Source organism: Solea senegalensis, linkage group LG10 (genome assembly GCF_019176455.1).
Source record: "Solea senegalensis isolate Sse05_10M linkage group LG10, IFAPA_SoseM_1, whole genome shotgun sequence".
NCBI classification, from domain to species: Eukaryota; Metazoa; Chordata; class Actinopteri; order Pleuronectiformes; family Soleidae; genus Solea; species Solea senegalensis.
In genome coordinates, this window is record NC_058030.1 from 7,381,399 (window position 1) to 7,405,134 (window position 23,736).

At 39.9% G+C, this 23,736-nt stretch overlaps 2 protein-coding genes across 6 annotated transcripts in view; both read left to right on the forward strand.

Annotated features, from left to right (window-relative positions):
* Positions 1 to 10,897, forward strand: part of LOC122776392 (NT-3 growth factor receptor-like) — a 95,245-nt gene extending 84,348 nt beyond the window's left edge. The window contains exons 16-19 of one of the 2 annotated variants that reach the window (XM_044036910.1): positions 1,600 to 1,843; positions 2,572 to 2,589; positions 3,141 to 3,299; positions 8,174 to 10,897. In XM_044036910.1, the coding sequence (XP_043892845.1) occupies positions 1,600 to 1,843; positions 2,572 to 2,589; positions 3,141 to 3,299; positions 8,174 to 8,359 (607 nt within the window). In that variant the 3' untranslated portion in view covers positions 8,360 to 10,897. The remainder of the gene's footprint in view (positions 1 to 1,599; positions 1,844 to 2,571; positions 2,590 to 3,140; positions 3,300 to 8,173) is intronic. The other variant, XM_044036911.1, reaches the window with a different exon arrangement.
* The window catches only part of LOC122776381 (receptor-type tyrosine-protein phosphatase zeta-like), a 940,026-nt gene that overhangs the window by 563,494 nt on the left and 352,796 nt on the right, over positions 1 to 23,736 (forward strand). The window lies entirely within an intron of this gene.

Here is a 23,736-nt window from a genome sequence, read left to right on the forward strand (position 1 = left end):
CCTGAATTCAATACTTAACAGGTGTGGCCGAATACTTTTGTCCATATGTATGTATTTATCAATAATCTAAGACCCAAAATGTCACTGGCAACAAGTTATTTAATAGAAGCTACAAGGTGTGCAGATTGTATCCCTCTAAATGGAGGTGCAAAGACAAATACCAAAAAGAGCATAACGTATAAGCTGTCAGTTGTGAGAATGGACCTCCACGTGACTGCATCTCACTCTTTTGTCAATGCATTTTGCGTGAATCTACATCTGTACATAAAGTTGTCCGCTATGTCAGCTCTGGCTAAATGCCTGCATTGTAAAGTGCAGCTAGTGGGCTAATGAGCAGCATTATGTCTGCTGTGATTAGATGTTATTTGCTCCTAAAATGCTTTGCCTTGCAGAATATAATATTGCGACTTAGTCAGTGCATGCATGTGTGCTTTCACTTTGACATTGTTAGCTCTACATTTTTCTGATAAATACACTTACCTTGTCAGGACCAGCAGAGCTCATTCAGAAAATAGCATAAACAAAATTAAGATTAAGATGTGGTAAATTAATGTTAGGCTTCAACTGGTCATAGTTAATGTCAGTTCTGACAAGAATAGCTACTGAAAACTGTATAGGTGTGTTCTTGTATTTTTACCTATTTCGGGACTTTTCTGGCATAAAAACTAACATTGTCAGGACAGGTAGTCGTAATGGAGACAACCTGGTCCTAAAATGGCTATAACTTTATTTGGAACTGAGGTACTGGTTGAGTTTATGGCAAGTATTTGAATTGTGGTTCAGTTAAGGTTAGGGTATTAACTGGTTATGTTTTTCATTAGCGTTAAGGCCTCTCCATATGAATGGAAGTCAATGCATGTCTTATAACGGATAGAAATATGAGAATGTGTGCATGCGTGCGTGTGTGCCTGTTTATATGGGGGTGTGTCTTTGTGTGCCTCAGATTCTAATTTCAGCTCAGTAATTGTGTTTCCATTAAAGTGCTGGCATCAATTCATCCAGGACACACTGCTAATTTAGCTGGCACCCATTGCCCTTCAATAAAACGCACATACACGCACACACGCCCAAACAGACCCACACTGAGCTGTTTTGCAGAACCTCCTCCATTACAGACTTAAAAGTCAGTGAAGCCGAAAACACACACACATGGCCCTCTCTGAAGCACACACAAATGGTGTCTGTAGAGGGTTTCCTTTTTTAAGTAGACAGGTCATCAACTTACTCTGTTCATCCTCCCTCTCTCTTTCTCTCTCTCTCTCTCTCTCTCTGTCCATCCCTTTGCTTTCCCTGAAATCTGGTCGAGGGTGCACGTGCCTGAAATTGCATGCGATGGGTTTTAAAAGTTGTTGTGGTGCTTGGTCTAGCACAAATGTTTGTAACTACACACTCGCTCTGCATGCAATGGATGCGATAGAGGCGACTTTGGAAGTCACCAGAGCTAATTACCATGGCCAACCTCATAGCAAGAGTTGATATTATTGCTAAAGAGATGGCGATGTGGTATCCAGTGTTTGTTGGTGGATGCTGCATTACTCTTAAGTCTATTTTCTTGATGTGTCTAACCGATTCTGCCTTTCTTTTTTTTCTTTTCCTTAGAGCCCACGGGCCAGATGCCATGATCCTGGTAGATGGACAGCCTCTACAGACCAATGGGGAGCTGGGTCTGTCCCAGATGCTTCACATAGCCAGTCAGATCACAAATGGGATGATTTACTTAGCATCTCAGCACTTTGTGCATCGTGATTTGGCGACGAGGAACTGCCTGGTGGGAAATGGCCTTCTGGTGAAAATAGGAGACTTTGGCATGTCCAGAGACATTTACAGCACCGATTATTACAGGGTAAAAACACATCTACTTGTTTCATGGTTGTTTCAAATGATTCTATTGGACTACTAACTTAAGGTAAACTGATAAAAGCATGAAATAATGTTCTTGACTACACACAGTTACAAACATTTAAATATGCATTGATCTAAATTATAACACTATTCATACCTTGTGCACACAGTAGTCTTCTCTATATGGACTAAAGGATCTATAATACTTTACTGAGGTCCGGACCCAGGATGAGATGTTTCTCACATGGGTCCCATGAGGAGAAAAGGGGGGAAAATCTGGCCTTTTCTTGCCTCTGTGGAAAAAGCTTGTCTCCATGGGTGATGGCAACAGCAGCTCAGATGGACTTTTAGGACACCCTCTCTTTACTGTAAATGGCACAGTGGAAAATAATTTGTATTGGGCAGTTAATGTCAGTCCCAGCCTACGAAGAAGCTTCTGTGAACTCTTTTAATGATTGCGCCAGCATTCCAGCGGCATTGTCTTTGCTTTATTATGAGAGCCCGAGCAATGGCTGGTGTGAAGGCAGTCGTGTTTACATATTTGCAAAACCACTAGACCTCATGGTCTGCTGAGCCTCATGAGAAGGTAGCCCCAGTTGTGGAAAAAAAAATTGTCATTTAGTGCAAATGATTAAGTTTTTTTAATGAAACTAATTTAACATTTCCTTTTCACATTTTTTGCTGATTAAAAACGTTCTCCAATCTATTTTTCTTTTTATGTTCTTGCAGCCGGTTACCAGTTGGCAGGTGGGACAAAAACTTCCTTACCACACAGTGCACAGACAGCAGCCTTTCAGAGCATCATTTATCTCTCACCTGTCCTCCCTGTGCAGACTGTTTGCCTGCAGTCAAACACAACTCTTGGACCTGTCTGCAGTTCAGACGGAGCAGAATCAAGTTCTATATGCACATGACAATAAATGATCCTACACCTCCAGGGTTCTTAGACATCTGATAAATGTTCAGACAGACCAGCAGACCATGGATCTGAAATGTATTGATCTGTGCGAGCAAATTGCTTTTTTTAAAATCAATCCGCTAGTAAGGGAGTGACATAACTTAAAATAAGACTACAATAAATGATTGATACCAAGTATGCAATAAGCAGATGCAATAACACAGCTCATCATTACTACAAATCTTTATTAGGTTTCTATCTGACTTGTTCTCCCTTTTTTATTTCTAGTTAGTTACTTTGTGGTATCTGTTTACCACTGTCTTGAAACTGCAAAACAAATCTACGTACAGGTACAAATAAATAAGTTGCCGTCACATTTCTCCTCTGCGTTTGTGTTCAGGTGGGAGGTCACACTATGCTGCCTATCCGCTGGATGCCCCCAGAGAGCATCATGTACAGGAAGTTTACCACAGAGAGTGACGTGTGGAGCTTTGGAGTCATCCTGTGGGAGATCTTCACCTACGGCAAACAGCCATGGTTCCAGCTCGCCAATAATGAGGTACAAAATTGTACAAGGCGAATGTTTGTTTGAGAACTCAAAGGGCGTATAAACATCTCTATGTGTGCGCGGCATTTGTCTTGAAACCACTTCAAAGCCAAATTCTCCACTATAAAACCCCAAATACAGAAAATGTGAAATAAACAGAATAGATGCTAACATGTATGTGCTTAGTGGTCCTGCATCACTAAGCAGCTGAATGAATGAATGAATGAATGAGTCCTAGCATCTTGGTGATTTTCTCCCCAACACAATGTTGCCATTACTTATATATTACTGTTATACTACTTATTAACAATTGTCATACTTCTCACATAATTAGAGCCAATCTTAAACCATACCATACCAAATGACACACCAATGATATGATATGACTGTGTAATCACAGTGTGTTCCTGTTGTGTTTTAACCTTGTGAAACTTGCTTAATCTGTAGTGGATGTTGACACTTTGAGAACTTAAACCAGATGCTTTTTGTGATGGAACATGGCACCGCGTTAGTGACGTGAACTTATATTCTGTTCAATGGCAATCCACTGGTTTGAATTTAAGGCAACAAATTAGTCTGTACTTATCACTTCTCTGATTTATAATTTCAGATAAAAATTCTTTAGATGTTAATGATCTCATTTCAAATAGATGATTAAGTAAGGCATATCCTGGGGCATGGACACGTGTGCGAGGAACAGTTAGTACTTTCCAATTGGTGCGGGGTTGCAGGTGGACAAGCTCAATATTTTTGCTAAATATGGTATTTTGGTTTGACGTCTACCTGCCTGTCAAATTAGCAAACAAATTTGACTAGTCAACATCAGAGTTAGGGGCTGAAGGTCTGTCTTTTTCTATGGTTTGCTTTGAAACATTCATTCACAAAGCTAGACACGGAAGATTAACACTCAAATACATAAGTAGTGTTCAAATAATCGCAGTGAATCTGTGGCTGTTAGCATCTGTATGATAGCATTTCATTTTGAGCAGAATGCAACATTTTCTTTTATTATGTAAAATGACCACTTTGCATGCCATGTTAGCTGAAATAGTTTTTTCTTTCAAACTCAATTCTCAGCCAAACAGCCAGAGGGGAGATATTCTCATGTGGAAAGTGCCAGTGAAGCATTTTCAAACGACTGCACAGAGGAAAACAAATTGGAAATGAAGCTCTTGAAAATATGCTGAGCATAAGGAAAATGTAATCGACTCTTTATGACAACAAAGAGCAACAGACTTGTCTTATTAAGTCTCAGGAAAAACACAGGTAACATGCAAGGCTGGTTTAGACTGGAAGTAACATAAATATCTGTGTTAGTGGAAAAATGAAAATCACTGTTCAAACAAAAACACTCGTTGGAGTGTCGCTGTGAGGACAGTTTCATCTGCAAATTAATGTTGCCAGAAATGTGTAAGCACCTGCCCCTCTAGTGCCACGAGTCATGCATGTGTGTGCTTTACGAGTGTGATGGGATAACTGGGATTCCTGGTCCTGAGCATTTTCTATACACCTGCAGCTTGTTTGGAGATTCAAGTTTTAACACTCGCAAACCCTATCATGCCAGTAATGTGTTCAGGCATAACAAGAATCTGGTAAGGGCTTTGAATAGATCAGGCTTTTCCCTCATGATGTCAACAAGCCTCACTGTGTGGGTTGTACTGTATAGATTAACAATTCTAACATATCAAAGGTAAAACAGGATTATTATTAGGTCACCTCATGGCAAGTAGTGCCATTAGGTCCAGGTTCTCATCCAGTTCAGATGGATTGATCAGGTGTGGATGGTGAAAGATGGCAAAATTATTAAAAAAATAATAATAATAATTGGAAAAGAAAAACTGATTCACTTTGGCTTTTGTATTTAATGATGGAACCAGAACCTTGTGATTGCTTGTTGTCTTACTTTGGTGTGTCAGTATCAGAGCATACATTACATGAAGGAATTCAATCATAATTGAATCCTAAATCCTCTGTATGCATTGCTTAATTTTTAACAAGTTTGTTTAGAGATGCCAATGAGGGCGCATGCGCCATGATGTACCCTAAATCAACTCCTGGGCATTCGACATCCAAGTGAATACATCGACTTTACAGACTGCACTCCCCACACTGATGGACACAAAGCCTTACCCTGTCACCAGGCGACAAACCCACAAGCCTAAACCCTAAAAACCTTCCAAGGATGTCAGCAGCTCAGCCCAATGATCTACACAAACACGTACACACACACACACACACACACACACGGGGCAAGCAGAGGAACGGCATCTGTAAGACAGTAAACCAGCTGAGGTAGCAATAACTTGAGTAAACGACAACTATCCGTGTTACTGTCAGTGCAATGAAAAGTAAAAGGCCAATAAAGTGCTTTATTAACCCACCTGCTGATCAAATGACTGAAAAACAATAGTTCAGTCTGTCATCACCCTCTGATATCGCTATGGTTTCCGACATGCAGCCTCATCTCAGACATTTGACCACATTCATGGCAAAATATAATATGATATATATATATATACATATATAATATATATAATATAAGTCAATAACACAGTAGGACCCATAGGGACCTTAGGGACTGCGATCAAGTCGAGTCACAACGATTTAATGAAAATGTAGCTTTTACTTTATGAGCCTGCAAAGAGTGATTGTGCAAAGTTTGGCTTTAGTTGTCTTTTAGTTGTTGAGGGAACAGTTGGCCACCCTCGTTATCTGCTGCATGGAAGGCCTGGACGTTTTGTTTGGTTTTGTTTCTGCTTGTGGGTTTGTCACTTCTGACCGCCAGTGTGTAGAGCATGGAATGCATAGTATAGTCCAATGTCTCCAAATCCTGGTCCTCGGCGACCTCTGTCCTGCATGTTTAAGATGGTTCCCTTCTCCAAACCACCTGATTCAACCCACTCATTTGAACAGGTGTGTTGGATTGGGGAACACTGGTATAGTCAATCTATGTACTCTGATGACGATCAGCTAATAGGTGAAACCCACGAGTCATGCATGTGTGTGCTTTACGAGTGTGATGGGATAACTGGGATTCCTGGTCCTGAGCATTTTCTATACACCTGCAGCTTGTTTGGAGATTCAAGTTTTAACACTCGCAAACCCTATCATGCCAGTAATGTGTTCAGGCATAACAAGAATCTGGTAAGGGCTTTGAATAGATCAGGCTTTTCCCTCATGATGTCAACAAGCCTCACTGTGTGGGTTGTACTGTATAGATTAACAATTCTAACATATCAAAGGTAAAACAGGATTATTATTAGGTCACCTCATGGCAAGTAGTGCCATTAGGTCCAGGTTCTCATCCAGTTCAGATGGATTGATCAGGTGTGGATGGTGAAAGATGGCAAAATTATTAAAAAAATAATAATAATAATTGGAAAAGAAAAACTGATTCACTTTGGCTTTTGTATTTAATGATGGAACCAGAACCTTGTGATTGCTTGTTGTCTTACTTTGGTGTGTCAGTATCAGAGCATACATTACATGAAGGAATTCAATCATAATTGAATCCTAAATCCTCTGTATGCATTGCTTAATTTTTAACAAGTTTGTTTAGAGATGCCAATGAGGGCGCATGCGCCATGATGTACCCTAAATCAACTCCTGGGCATTCGACATCCAAGTGAATACATCGACTTTACAGACTGCACTCCCCACACTGATGGACACAAAGCCTTACCCTGTCACCAGGCGACAAACCCACAAGCCTAAACCCTAAAAACCTTCCAAGGATGTCAGCAGCTCAGCCCAATGATCTACACAAACACGTACACACACACACACACACACACACACGGGGCAAGCAGAGGAACGGCATCTGTAAGACAGTAAACCAGCTGAGGTAGCAATAACTTGAGTAAACGACAACTATCCGTGTTACTGTCAGTGCAATGAAAAGTAAAAGGCCAATAAAGTGCTTTATTAACCCACCTGCTGATCAAATGACTGAAAAACAATAGTTCAGTCTGTCATCACCCTCTGATATCGCTATGGTTTCCGACATGCAGCCTCATCTCAGACATTTGACCACATTCATGGCAAAATATAATATGATATATATATATATACATATATAATATATATAATATAAGTCAATAACACAGTAGGACCCATAGGGACCTTAGGGACTGCGATCAAGTCGAGTCACAACGATTTAATGAAAATGTAGCTTTTACTTTATGAGCCTGCAAAGAGTGATTGTGCAAAGTTTGGCTTTAGTTGTCTTTTAGTTGTTGAGGGAACAGTTGGCCACCCTCGTTATCTGCTGCATGGAAGGCCTGGACGTTTTGTTTGGTTTTGTTTCTGCTTGTGGGTTTGTCACTTCTGACCGCCAGTGTGTAGAGCATGGAATGCATAGTATAGTCCAATGTCTCCAAATCCTGGTCCTCGGCGACCTCTGTCCTGCATGTTTAAGATGGTTCCCTTCTCCAAACCACCTGATTCAACCCACTCATTTGAACAGGTGTGTTGGATTGGGGAACACTGGTATAGTCAATCTATGTACTCTGATGACGATCAGCTAATAGGTGAAACGTTAAAACTTTGAAGAGCAGGTAAAACTACTCCCACGGACAAATTGGACCCATAATTGCGCTTATCTTGCAGACACATAAACACAGAAATACTACATGTATGAATACATTTATTAACTAAAGAAAACCTCCAAAATACCTTCAACTAATATATAAATGTAAAGCTGGTATTCATAGATATCTATTAGAGATCTATTACTGTGTCAGTACTATATCCTCTCCCCAGATTAGCACAGACTGTGCCACAGCATTTTCTGCCCATGTGTTGCACTTTAAATGCAAATAACCAAGTTTTTCTGGGATATAGCACTAATGCTTAGTCTTGATAACCATGTCTCTCTGTTTTACCAGGTGATAGAGTGCATTACCCAGGGCAGAGTGCTGGAGCGCCCCAGGCTCTGTCCCAAGGAAGTCTACGATATTATGCTGGGCTGCTGGCAGAGAGAGCCACAACAGCGCCTCAACATTAAGGACATTCAGAAAGTGCTGGTTACTTTGATGAAAGCCACACCGGTCTATCTGGACATACTGGGATAAACTGGACACAAGAGAAAAAAATAAATAAATCGGGTAATTTTAGTTTGGACAAGATCATTACTGAAAAATGAGTATGCTGGATCAGAAGGAAAAGGATTGCCCTGGAGCCATAGTCTGGTGCAGAGTCACAACACAGTCTGTGATGAAACCACACGAATCAGAAATGCAGAATGAACTCTACCTTGTATCAACTTGCTTGTCGTACGAGGATTGGACGGACGTTATTAGAGTGGAGAGATGCGTCTTTAGCTGGCTTGGAATGAACTGGATTGCACTGCATTGCATCACAATAAAATAGAAATGAAAAAGAAATGTCTTGGACCTTACCCACGCGATTGGGTCTGGGCTTGTGTTTTCAAGTCTCGCTCGTTTTCAGATGAACTGATTAAAAGGCCTTGACAGTGACGTGTTGATTACATCAAACTGGAATGAAACTGGGTGAACCCGATTGTATGGGGTCAGGTATGGTTTGGTTTTCTTTGCAATAGCTTAGGTACCATCACTTCCTCGTCTATGCATCCTCATGTCACCCTGTCACCCGATTATTTATACTGATCTCACTTTAACATGTTGTGTCTGTTTTCATTGTGAGTCAGTGATGGGGCACATGTCAGTCGTACAATAACAACTCCAGACTTCAACTGGGTAGTAAGAGAACCTGTACTGGGCAAAAATGGTTGACAAACTTTAAAAAGATTATTTCACTAGATACCGCGATGAATTAAGTTCACTTTACAAGTAAGCAAGCTGTCTTCATATACCTTTATTCATGTAAGTGTTACCAACAGTTTTTTTTTTTTTCAGTTTGTCAACCATTTTCTTTTTAGTGTAATTCTGCATTTAAAAACCGGATGCGTGTGTATTGTGCGATATCGTAACCAGGCTTCTCCATTTTCTACTAGTTTCCCGTGTCATGAGCTTGTCTCATTACAATTGCTTGACAAGATTCGAGTCACTACACCTCATTAGGGTTGGCCAGGTGTAAAAATTTTCAAATAGCGTCGATATTAAAACAAAAAAAGTGCATTTTAAGTTTCACCATTAGTTGTCGCACACAACTCAGCAGATGCTCTTAAATGGGATGGAATGAGACTTTTAAAGCCCACGAATGAAACTGTAGCAACATCGATCCACTTTATGCTGGAAATATGCCTCTATGCTGTTTTACCCACAAATAAACACACAAACAAAGGCAGAGCGTGATCCGTAGGACAAATGATTCACCCAGTGTAGCCTTTATTTCTCTCAGTAACCCTTAAACTTCATCCCTTTCACATTCAAAATGTTTGCGATGTTAGTACATTTTACTTTGATTTCACTTTCATATGCTGTTGTTTTTTCACTGTCTCTAGTGCATGACACAAGCGCATTTAATGTGTGTCCAGTTTCTCATGTGTTCGCTGTCGACAACGTCAGAATGCTCAAAATCAGAAAAACAATGACACGACTTAATTAAACGTGGGTGTGTTTTTTGGTACTGGTCGCTCGCAATAACCCGCCTCTCATTCCTTAACGGACACGTTCCTGGATTGCTTTATATAATTGAGGAATAATGCTATTTCCAAAGTAATATCCAGGTAATAAAAACGACAACAGCTAGTCACGATGATGATGATGATGATGATGATAGAACAGACACACACAGATGAATATATGTGATAAGATGTCATGAAACTAACTAGAAACAGATGTGTGCAGCCCTGATTCATGGTAATTACACACACACAATGTTACCTTGAAACAAAAGGTTGTGTGTGAAACATGAGGGAGGTGAATTTCAACTTTATTGCTTGGAAATGTATACATATGTATATATATATATATACATATATATGTATACGGTGTATATATATACATATGTACATATACCAAAGTAAAACCTGAATATTTATTTGGAAATAACATCCTATTGCTGTCATATTATCTTGTTACTAAGACACTGATATTGTCATGATGTTAAGTAGTAATATCATATTTTTACCTCCCTATTACAAAAATATTACCATATTGTCGCCGTATTGCACTGCTGCATTTTTTTTCCCCACCTTTGTCCCAATGAATACTCCTGTAACTGTCAGCGTGGCTTTGACCACAGGTATCTACATAGACAAGGATCAAAGATCAAAGATCGCAGACAAAGTAAACGATCACATTCTCAACAGCAATCAGTGAAAGTAGGATGAGGCAGTCTTAAATGAAATTAAGAGCACTATTTTCTTTCTTTTTGTCCATACTTGTGGCATCAGGGGAACAAGAAAGAAGTCAAATAAGTCATAGCAGGCCACCATAGGCTAGTCCAAGGCCAACATGCTTAATGTGTCTTCACCCAAAAAGCCTTCATGAATCCACCTTGGGGTCCTAGTCTCATGTTGTCCCACCACACTTCTACAAGAACCTGACCAGACCTCTCCCTGAGCCTGGAAACATTAATGACTGTCTGTCACCACAAAGATGGACCTAAGTGCCTCCTACTTCTTTATAAACACTGGGAATATATATATATATACGTATGTATATATGCATATATATATATACATATATATATATATATATATATAAGTCTTTCAAAATAAGAGCACTTTTACATTTTGTTTACCTGCTTAGAAAATGTACACTAGCTGTAAAATATCCTAATTTTTCTTACAAACTTTCAACAGTCTATATATTGCAAAGAAAATGCTAAAAAAAAGAATAAAATCATTAAAATTATACAGAGGAAAAAAAAGACCAATAGAAAAAGCAAAAATGCACAAAATAATTAAATAAATAAAGATCTCTTTTTTTGTATCCTTTACAGCTTGATAAGAACATCAAACTACCCAAAGTGAAGTTACACTTTCTTTCCTTTTTTCTGAACAACATACGCTATATATTTGACTTTTCTTTTTCTCAAAGTGTGGACCTCGGCCATGCTCCAAAGCCATTGGAATATTTGCCACTGGATCAGACAAAAACTGATCATCTTTAAGGATTACATTTAAAAAAAAAAGAAGTCTATTTTTGTGTAGTCTGCTTTACCTGGATCCAGTCTGATATCAGTTATTGGACGTGATCGAGCAGCAGCAGCATCATGACGGCAGAAAGTCTCAACTGAAAGGAGAACAAAGGGGATAACAGTCCTTGAACTAAAACCGTGTTACTTAAAGGATGTATATACTGTAAATCTCTACATGTTAAGATATGTTAACTTATTTCCTTTTTCCTGAGTTTGATTCTTTTATGCGTCTTGGTGTGTGGTCATATGCTTATGTGAAAGCCAATAGATATTTCAATAATCTTTCTTTCCATTGTAAGATACTGTTAATATTTACTTTGTCTGGTCATAGAGTCTCAATTTAACAAGATAATCTATGTTCAAATAATTTCAATCCGTTGTACTTTCTGTTAAAGAGTTGATGGCAATGTGTGAGTCGGGGAAAATCGAGGAAAGATGTGTTTTATTAAACTGCTCTTGACACTTAAAGGAACAGTTCAACATTTTGTAATTCACACTTTGGCTACCGTGGGTCACCCAGAGTCCGATTTTTGAATGAGTTCAATATTTGCGTGTCCAGTGGAAGCAAGGGCTAGCCTAGCTTGCACGAAAGAGGATGCACCTTTACCAAAAATGTCAAACTATTCTATAAATGCATATGTGTTTTTTTTTATTATTATTATTATTTATTCTGGGATATGTGTTGTTGTTGTTTTTTTTTCTTCATCTTGTTACACTGTACATTGTTTATCACAACTTTGCCACCTGGTTTGCAATTTATTTAAGAATTTATTCAAGAACTTTCTTTCCTGGTTGGTCTGACACAAAATGCCTTGATGTTTGCAGTTGTGTGACACACACACACACACACACACACAGTAAACCTGGGTGTTTGTGTTTGCCCGTATTAACAGAACAACCTTGCATTCTAAAGAAACTGAAACACAGCATTGAAGCATCGCCACTAATGGTGGTAATAAAGGATTGAATAATCACAACCTCAAAGGCAGATCACGACCCACATGTTTTCAAACCGATATGTACGTTAATGAAGAACTCTGCACCTCAATGTGAAACCACCTCTTACTCCTCTATATGAGCAAATGGGAACGAAGCACACAGCAGTGGCATGGAAGGGGAGAGAGATCATCACATGGAGCAAAATGCCCCCACAAATCTAAATCTGGTGTTGTCTGTTAAAGGGGGGGTTGTGTTTGAGACACTAGCCATCCCATGCGATGGCCTTTGCTCAAGGGTATGACTTGTATGTGTCTAAAATAAATGGTCTGTATTTCTATAGTAGTGAAAGACCGCTTTAAAAGACACTGCAGTTACGCTGTTCACATCCTATCGCACTCATTCATACAGATGACCCGCTTAACTTCCTGATCCACAGCCACATCCGGTGAAGACAGTCTTATCGTTTGAGCTTTTGCGTGAAAGACAACGACATGTTTGATTGTCACGACGTTTGTGTAGTTGAACTCAAAGTGTGTACATTAGCGGTCTAAACGTCGATCAAGAGCTAACAGATGTCGGGCACGGGCGATCCTCCTGCTTTGCCTAAATCCGCCAACACTTGAGTTTTTATACATTATATGTCAAGTGTATAAATTACAATCACAGTGTACAATGAGGCCTGAGGAGAAACTGGCCCTTCCTACACTAATGTCATGTAGTGTCAATTCTGTGTCTGTTTTAACTGTAATCTCACAAAATGACTATATTCCGGTGGTGTGAATATTTATGAAGACTATGAAGAGTTTTAGCAGGCAGAGGAAGCTTGTGTAAGGCATATTACTCAGAGGCTCAACAACTCACTTCCTGTCTTTCACTTATTAGAAAAAAGTATGTTGTGCAATGGAAAAGTGCTTTGAGACATATACATCCTATATTCCTCTCTGTGTGAATGTTTTTGGGGGTTTTTTCTTAATCTGATCGACCTCTACGCGTGTTGCTCTTTCCATGGACATAGCTTAGATGTAAGTGTTTGCACTATGTTTATGACACACGGCCCAAATAGCCCCGCTTATGTACACATACTGCATGTTAGTCTGATTGCAATGTTCCTGACATTTTTGTTCAAGCTGAACATGATGCACTATTGCCACTAAGTTCACTGTCAGATCTTGTTTCTAGTTCCTTTTCCTTGGGCTCCGTACAGATGGTAAATGGAGAAGACCGTGGTTGTTGTCTCGTGGAAATCACTGTACACCTCACAACATGGTGCATTTTACAGTACGCTACTGAAAACGTGTGGTTTCTGCTGCAATTCTTCTGATTTAATCTCTGTTATTTGGGTCTTTGTGGGGGGTTTTACCACCTATTCTTTTCTGCTATAACTACAGTCATCACTCAGTCTTCCTGGTCAAAACTGATTATTAAAAATAAGCTTAAATCAGTGATTTTTGTAGTTTAAAAATAGAGTCCCAAGTAACATGAGGTAAAGCTATAATAGATATTATTACATTGATATTGACGCCCATTCATTGTTGCTCTTTTTGCACACTTTGTTGACCCCTGGCAGCTTAGAGTTGCTTATTAACAGCTGCAGTGCGGTGTATTAGGAGACTTTGGTGGCCCTTGGCATTTGAGACTCAGAGGGCCCTGAATCGGAATAAGGTTGGTGACGTTGGTCGTTGTAGGGGAGTTTATTAATTTGCCTGTCTTTGGTCTTTTATTAATTTTAGCCTTTTTTTTATTAGCTTTTATAGCATTAGGATTTATCCCGTCATACAGTTGAATAAGCATGTTTGAGCAGCAGCAGAATTCACATGTAAGTGACATGAATAAGTTTGGGTTTGAATGTAAGGGACATATTTAAAGGTTAAGCACGACATTTTTCAAGGCATTCTTCCTTTTTTTCATGTGGTTTCACGTTGTCAGCTGTTTTTGGAGGGGCCCCTGTCTGCTCAGGGCCCCAGGCTATTGCCTGCTTTGTTTTCTCAACCCCACTTAACAGTTCCACTGCGATGTCCCGGGCTGAGAGTCTTTCAAAATGCAAGGCATTGCAAAAAAAAGACAAAAAAAACATAGTGTTGGTTGATTCCCCGGTTCATATTTAAGATGCAGTGACAACATTTAGAGCCAGTTCAGGAAGCAGTCTGTCCTTAGTGCCTTAGTGTGGAGAGTGTGTTTCCTTTGAAGCCAACTAGAGTATCGTAGTGTTGCAGGATGTGTTATAGGGTGTTTTCACATATGGTCTTCTGTAAGGGAACCAGACTCTTTTGTGATCTGTGTCTCATTACCTGTTCAATAAACAAAACAAAATATGGCTTTGAAAAAACTTTGTTTGGCCAACGGTCGAGGAAGAATGATTGTACCACTGACGTCTGTGACCGGGGCTAGAAATGACCACTAATAACGTTTCTTATTTTTTCCAGAGCTTAACGCTACGAGAATGCTGCTTCTTGGATGATGAAATCTGAGCGCAAAGCACCTCAAACGCTGCTAAAATACTGAATGTTCTGTGTGATCCCAGTCTTAAGCATTCATTACTTCAGTATTCCTAATACTGTGTACGGTTAAGGAACGTAGTTGCCTATTTTCTTCTTCTGTTGGCTCTTGTCAACCTCGAGTTCTTCTTATTTCTTCATTTTTCTGTTGTTTTCAATCTGTCAACTGTTCAACACCCCTGCCTTCCCTGAAGTGCTTTACTGCGTCACGTTTTCCATACAAAGTATTTAAGCTGAATATGTTAAAAACAAAAAGGAAATTCACCATTACTCAATAATAAGTCAGTGTTGTTCTCTTCTGCTTTCTCTCTCTGGGTAATGTGTTGTATATTCGCCTCCATACTATCATGTTCTGAAATAATTTGGCAATTTCAATACTGTATTTTTAAAAAAACAACCTACTACGATGTGGTGAACTTTTAAGGTGGCTCTGTGTCTGATTCTAACTCATTAAAAGGTAATTTCATCTTTAAATTGCTGTGTTCTCTTTAATTTCTCCATCTTTATCCAGAACATTTATTCAGAATTATTAAATACAGCTCACCCACTTTATAACTTTTAATTGGATCTATCAATAAGTTATTACTCTCACATACAAGTTCTTTAAATACTTAAAAAAAAAACATTCATTTTTCTGTTTTGCACTATTTAATGCCGACGTCTGGAGCTTAGTCGTGGGTTGTTGTTTTTTTTAATTAGCCATTGATTAGGTCATTAGTTTCTTAGTTTCTATCCATCACACACAAAACAATATTAAATCCACCCTTCCCAAAAAAATCTATTGATTTTCATTTTACAAAATGACCTCATATGACATCATCACAGTTCAAATTTCCATAAAACTGATGAAGGTATAGATTGGGAGATTTGAGGTTTGTTTGATACAATTCAAGATTGTTAAGAAAAGACGCTTTATGGAATAGCTGGTGACACATAAGCTCAGTTGTTCCGCTCCGCGCTGGCGTGCTATTCACGTAGCTGATGCATATTTCATTAATGGCTACATAAATAACGTATCCACCCCACACGCCCCGCGGTGGAAACACAAAACAGATCGGGGTGTTCCATTCTAGTCGGCACTGTGAGGAGCTGGAGTGCGCTGTACCACTTGGTGGAAACCATGATACATGCTCTGTGTGCTCCCTTTGTGGAGAGTCCAAAAGAGTCCAAGGATTTTTTAACCCTAACCCTTGTAGATAAAAATATTGTAAATCTTTGTCGGTGTCAATAGTTTTATTTGCGCTCAGAGAAAATATAACATTACTTCTCATGTCTTAGATTAGCCAGTAGATGTGTTTAACACTGGAACAGTTTTTAAAGGAGTACACAAAGTCATAAAGCTTTACACAAAATAGATGGGGGCGTGGCTTTGCAGAGACACCTGAGAGTCAAAGTGTGAGACGTGGAGCGCTGGAGGTAAGAGTGAATGGAAAGAAGACCAGACAGAGAACGGGGCAAGAAGACGAGAGAAAGAAAAGTGAGGTGAGAAAAGAAGATGAGAGGAAGAAAATCATTTCTGAGGCAGTTGGATTTCACGGTTTATTTCTTACTGTCTGTCGACTGAGCCAACGGAACATGAAATTGAATTATCTTCTCTGTACTGTAAGTTTCAAAGTCAACGGAGCTGACAGGGATTCAGAGTGGGACAAGAAGAGAGGGGCGGAGGGAGGGAGGGGATTGAGAGGAGGAGAAACTGGAGGAGCAGAAAGAAGAGGGATGATGGAAAGAAGGGGAAAAAAAAAGCATTATCTCATGCATGCATGCGTAATGTCAGATTCTTTGAGTGGCACATTTGAACGGAACAGGAATGTCGTGTAATGGTAATTACATCCACGTTAAAACGTGAACAAAAGGAATATGTCAATAACCAGACAGATGAATGTTCAAACTCAACTGGAGGTGGGATTCATTTTAGCCAGAGATTTAAAAAAAAAAAGTGTTTGCATCCATCACTTTGCACGTATACGATCTGTGCTTTACTCCAACTGTAACTACACCTGCAAGCAGTCACTGGAAATAGCCACACAAGATGTGTCCCAGCAGCTAAACATTGGGCCACACTGGATGAATAAGCTGAATATTCATTAAAGCCATATGGATTATGTGCATATTTGTCTTTTTGTGAACTGAGTGATTGTGATAAACATAATCTCCGGACAATAATGGATACGTGTTTCAGTAAGAATGATCTTGCTCTGTAGCAATAGTGCTAACTGATCACTTAATATACAATTTAAGTGCGTCCCTTTAAATGCTGATAATGAACCCACACTGTTTTGTGTTTATACGGCGGATGAAGAGAGTGCCTGCACAACCATGAGAAAGAGAGTGCCTGTTAAAGTGATCACTTTGACTGTGATGAAGTAATGTTTAAAACAACACAGCTCCAGTGGCGAGAGTCAAACGGACACACAACAGTGCACCAGAAACACAAATCAACACACGCGTGCACGTGAACGCTGCATTCAGGGCGCGAGCAATAGACATCAATAACTCGAGACATGTTTATTTCATTATTAATGCCCTGGATTACAGATTGCTGTGTGTGAGAGAGATAGGGTGGATGAACATGTGCAGTGTCTGTGAATCAGGAGCATGTACATGAGTAATAGTATAGCTGTGAGCCGTCTAAAGAATAATCAGCTTTAGTGCTCTCTCTGGTCGTCAGTGTGCCTGCGCGCACGCACGTCACCGTCAAAAAATAGAACATGTAAAGGTCCAATGTGCAGCACTTGAACGCCTCACGCCGCTGCATTCGCACCCAAACAGAAGCGAGTGTGTCAGCGAGATGGCTCACTGACACCCAACAGACATGGAACATAGTGTGTACATCAAGTGACTTATGAGTCCATGGAGAAGGGATTGCTCTTTCACAGCTCGTAGAGGGCTCGTCATCATGGAAATGCCAGACCAGTATTAACCCTGCTCTTATTTCTGTCCTTGTCTAAATCCTTTTAAGCCAAAGTACTAGCTTTCCATTTTTAAAAAAAGAAAAAAGAAACCTTTCGCAATAAAGTAATTATTTGGAAAAAGCTCATTTAAATGTTAAAAACAGTTGGTTCAGCAGTGGACACAACTTTTTACTCTGGTTTGGGCTCTAGGTCTATTTTGCCCCCAAAATGAAATGAAAAATAAAAATAGCAACATGTTTATTTGGTTATTTATTTATTTATTTATTTATTTATTTATTTATTTATTTATTTATTTATTTGCTCTGAAATATTATGTAAATCTTAGGGAAAGCTGGAGACCACTTTTTCCCCATCCAACATCACAGCTGTGAGTTTCCACCAATACCAATGTCATCTGATGAAGTCTTTTTACAAATGACACTTGTAATTATCGAAGGCAGCGCGCTGAGGGGTGGAAGTGAGCATCGTCATAACAAGATGGTTCAAATCCTGGTCCCATCAGAAGTGTGGAGTTTGCTTCCATGTGTTTTCTCCAGGTATTACAGCTTATTACACATCGGGTCAGTTTAGATTGCACTGAATTGGTACAGTACGGTGCGGTTCGGAAAACGGTAAAGCCCTCGGTCAGGGTTGCGTTTCGTCCGAGAACAGTAGGTGTGCCTGATGGCTGCATGGCGGCAACGGCGGATGACGACGAGCAATTCTTTATTTCCTGCTCGGTTTGTGGCTGTTTGTGTTAACGTCAGGGTTTGTACTAGACTGCAGGTGTTTGCATATTAACACCGATCCCATGGAGTGACGTTTTTCTATCTCCACTCTAATCACACTTACTTAGTGGTACCGAATGAAATGATTTTGGTACTATTCCTAATGGAAATATGTACCATACTGTACCAAACCGAACCAAACCATTCCACACACAGTGGGAACACAGCTTCATGGTTTCTTTTTCAGGGGGAAAAAAGGTGCAATAGACACATTTCACCTTTGCATGTTCACTCAAAATCCAGGCCTGAATTCCTGGCTGCCCATTTAGCTGCACAGTAAACATGCCTCGAGCTGTAACAGCTCTCTCGTTACAGTAGCAGTTAATTAGGTTGGTCAGGAGGGAGATTTATTGATCAGCTCAGTTAATTGGTCGTTTAACTGCCCAGTCCCACAGGCCTATTCACCAACACAGCTACTGTTTCAGGGTGTGAGTGTGTGTGTGTGTGAGAGTATACACAAAAAAACCGCAGGACCTACAATGAGCTGCCGGTACAAACAGCTTAATATGTTGAAGCTAGAAATTAGAAAAGCCACGTATTTTCCATTGTTTTACGACAACGTTGAACGGAGATTGAAATGACACAAGTCCTCGTCAGTATATTGCAGCCTACGTTTGACTGTTTTGCAACGGAAATCCAACTGTGCGTGTTCAGGCCCCCGAACTTAAAACACAAGGCTTTTAATTGTAGCGTAGTCACAATGAAGTGTTTGAATATTTCTCAGTGATTTTGAGAAAACACTCATTGCACAGCACTTAAAGAGTCTGAAGCCACCGGCATAAAAGCTGGTTTCAGGCTTGATCGTTGAGAATGGGTGGGGGAACACGGACACATTACAACATGCTGTACTACTTCTGGCATCACATTACCATGGCCAGAGAGTCTGCAGGGAAATTGGGTGAGTAAAATCAGCAGAGAGAGGATTCTTTGGCAGACAAAGGGTAAGAGGCAGCTCCTCAGAGGCCCAATATCACCTATATCAGATTTTTAACAAAACAAAATATGAAACTGGAGCAGGTGGTATGTAATCTGTACTATGATTTGTGATTAGTGAATTATTTAGTAGTCTGAAAGCCCTGCTGCCTACGGTAAGGCCTATTGCCTGGGGCATAGTGACTCACGTAAATGTAATACTGCCTAACCCCAGTGACAGAGACACACTGATCACTTTGAAATCATGGTTATCAATGCCAGTGTCTCTGGTCTAAAAGACAATAAGAAGTTCCTAACATTGTTTTCGTTAGTTGTGTTCATGTTGGGGACATTTCAAATGTATCGTGTACGTGTCATTTAATGGTCATCATAGGAGCATTTGTCGTGTAGATTTTATTAGGTTAATTGTTTGTTAACAGTGCTGCATTTCTGTAACAGAAAGGTGTTTATATTTAAATTTGAACCCTGGTTTAGTTCCTGTCTTTTGTTTGTTCTAGGAGCAGGGGGTCAGGGGTCATGTAGCCATTATGTGTGTGTAACCACGCTTCAAAAAACCTAAAGTACCCCTTTAAGGCTGAATCCAAACTCACATGTGTCTAATTTATAATTGCCTTATTGAAGGTTTTTTGGTGGAACAGTGTCATCTGCTTTTATCCAAACAGTGTGAGGACAGACATGTTTGATTAGGCGTAATTGATGCCAAAGCGCTGCTGTGACCTGTGGTGAAGAAGCCAGTAATTATTTTAGATGTTACACCATCGGCTTCCCAGAGGGAGCTCTGTATGAGTCAAGAGATTAAACAATCTTTCCCACATTTCCAGGGGGAGGATACATGCTGAAACAATTAGAGACTCATTACTGGGACTGATTCTCACCTAACTGGCAACTCTGCAAGCAACCAAAATTAAATTAGACAGGTCTCACATTAAACTAAACAACTCTGGTGTGAGTTCAGACAGGAACACTTTTCTCTTGCATGCTTCGGTCCCTTCATCTTGTCATTCACTCATCTCACACATGTTGACATTCCCTGGGGCTGTCAGGTGATCAGCTGGTCTCATCCGTACAGGTGGATTACTCTCGTAAAACACGTTCAAAGCGAGCATAGGGCAATGACTAAGACAGGGCAAATCCACAGGCACCTGTGTAGTGATCCAGTGCTAATTCACCTGAATATCTGGTTTACTTTTTACACTTTTAATGTAATGAGTAATTGCGCTCTGGAGGAGGATGAGGAGGATGAGGGGAAGGTTTCTCAGACAGCTGAAGATGTCAGGTTACTGCAAGTCTGGAGTAATGTCCACTCTGGCTGTTTCCATGCACCAGGGGCACTGTAGGGGTCAGATATATTGTTCTATCTCAGTGGATTTCAAGTGTGCTGCTTGAGACCAGCAGTGGTGCCGTTCATTGCTGCAGAGCGGAGAAAACGAACAAAGAGTCACGTGATGTCCAGAGCACATTTGTTAACTGTGAGGTGGGTTTGGGTGACAGGTCAGCAGCCGAGGTGATGACTGATGAAAGCGGTTGCAGGTGAGCTGATTGTCACAGCTGGTGCTGGGGTTTGATCATGTTCTCCCGCTCTTTAAATGCTGGACCTTGTACGAGACTGTTCGCTGCACATGTGAGCGAGAGAGAGAGTGCATGGAACATGTGAGCCATTAAAGGCCAGGAGAAAGCATTTGTGAACAGACATTATTTGTTTCCATCATATTGAGTGAACCAATACAGATTAATGCATTCATGCATTTCAGGAGTCATTTTCAGTTTTACCAGGACGTGTTATAGGTAACAGTCAGTTATGCAATGAGTTAAATTAATCTAAATCAATTTTATTGAAGGAGCTGATACTCATTAACAGGAAATAAGAATATTTCCAAATGTCATTATTTGAACATAGACAGAATGATAGACACTGAAAAAGGACAACTGAAGTGTTTCCCTTCACCCTGTTTGTGCTAGTTGTGTCCACAAGAGTAAACCACACACAACTGCATGCTCGAGCTAATTATGTATGGGCGGGGCACAACCTGTGGACAAAGAACTTTTTTACAGAGAGCAATTTGAATGCACAGAAATACAGAGATCCTCGGGCTCACTGTTGCCCCAGTCACCAATCTCCATCGCCTCATGTTGCAGAATGATAACGCATGGCCCCATGTTGCAAGGATTTGTACAATTCCTGGAAGCTGCAGGAAAAGGACAAGAGGGCGTGGCAGAAAGGGAACAAGACAGTTGCACGGCCAAGTACATCATGACAATATTCTATATATACTGTAAGTGTCATTTGATTTTAGCTGTTGGTCGCAGGTTTACAATGAAGTCTTTGCAGGTTACGTTTGTTGTGACAATTAGGTCCAATCAGTCCATCGCTACCTACATTTAGCAAAAAATCACAAAAGACAAATATACAGACAGACAGACAGAAAGACAGACAGACAGACAGATAGACAAGGGTTGCAGAGGTTGTTAAACAGCTCAAAACAAGCGACACTCGTAAAAAGCTATTTTCATGAATAACAGTGAAGTTATCTCACAAAAGTACAATCTACTGCTACATGTTTCTAATTGTGGTCTATACCAAGAGTGGGATACAAGATTAGAAAGGAAACGTTCACATTTTACACATTTAATTGAATCACCGTGGAGAAACAGTGGTTAAACTCACGTACAGTATCTATTTTCAAGCGGGAAAGCAAAAAAAAGCAGCTTTATTTGGAGCGATTAATAACAATATACAGTATATGACCGGTCTGGTGTGTGTGTGTGTGTGTGTGTGTGTGGGCCCCTTATATTAAATAATTCAAACCTGAGGACCTGGTGATAAATCAACCCACTTTCCACCAATAGATATTTACCCTGCAACTTTATACTAAAGAGTCATGTGTATCAGTGATGCCTACTCAGAAACTCTACACAGTAGGGATGATAGGTTCAGTTAACCCTCATTATTGATTTGGTGTTTGTTTGTCAGTGTGTGCGTGTGTGTGTGTGTGTGTGAGAGAGAGAGAGTGAGGGCTATAACTCAAAACTAATGACCAGAGTGTTGCAGAATTATTTATAGATAAATACTATTATTATTCTAATTCACTGTTCATCATCAACATTCTATCTCGCTGTTAGTTCATGTGTCTGTCCATTAACCACGTGTTTATAGGAAAGGTCAAAACACAATTTGTATCTGTGACAGTGATGATGTGAGTTATGTGTATAGATACCATTGTTGCCACACGGTTGGTGTAGTGGTTGGTTAGCACGCTTCCCTTTTACCCGGGTTCGCGACCCAGTCCAAACAAGGGCCTTTCTGAATGGAGTTAAGAGCAGCATCTAATTGTACAGTCATGCAATGCAAATAAAGGCTTTCTGATTCTAGATTATTATTATTATAATTACTTTTATTATTATGAATAATAATATTTTGTATATTTGTATGTATATGCATATATATATATATACTATATCTATATATGTATATATATATATAACATATCCTGAGTAGTCTTATGTTCTCTTTCCTGTTTTATTTTGAAATAATTACCATTGCCTCTGGTTTCAGTGTCTGCTTCCTGTAAAGTTTCCCTCCTGTGTGATTACTTGCCCCGCCCTGATGTGTTTCACCTGTTTATCGTTATCCCTCCAGCTGTCTATTTAGCCTGCACTGTTTCCTGTTCGTCTTGTCTGCCGACCAGCAAGCATCCTTGTCCGTATCTAAACTCTTGTGTATTTTTGTGTCATTTGTTGCCTTGTGTTTTTGTTCACGGCCACTAAAAGGTGTTTTTCTGTTTAAGATGAGACTGTTGTCAGGTCAAGCTTTTGAGTCCACACCCAGTCTTAAAATCCATATCAGTCAAAAAGAAATCTAACCAAAAATGACTGCTATAAAGAAATGTGAATTCACTCAATTCAGTGGCTCAATGAAGGCTTCCTTTTTTTCAGTTTAGTTCTCTTATGTAACCTATTCGAATCCCACGCCGTACTGCTTTTACTCCACTGTTTCCTCTGCCATTTCATTTCCATCTTTGTTCACCTTTCGTCATCTCGTTCATCGCTCCTCTCGGGCCACTCGCAGCTATATTTCTCTGTTACAGTCTGACAAGCACTCAGGGTGGTGAAGTATATGAACTAAGAAGAACACATTAACACAACTGTTGTTTAATACTTAAGCGTATTAAAGATTTACATTAATAAGTAAACATGAGACAAGAGGGTCTCTTGGACACATGACAAGTCAGACCATACGTTGTACAATAGGCATCCTGTATAGGACAAGAAGCTTGAGGGTCTGTCTTGGATATGGTTAGTTAGGAAATATAGATGTCTCTTGTGTGATTAAATGGTG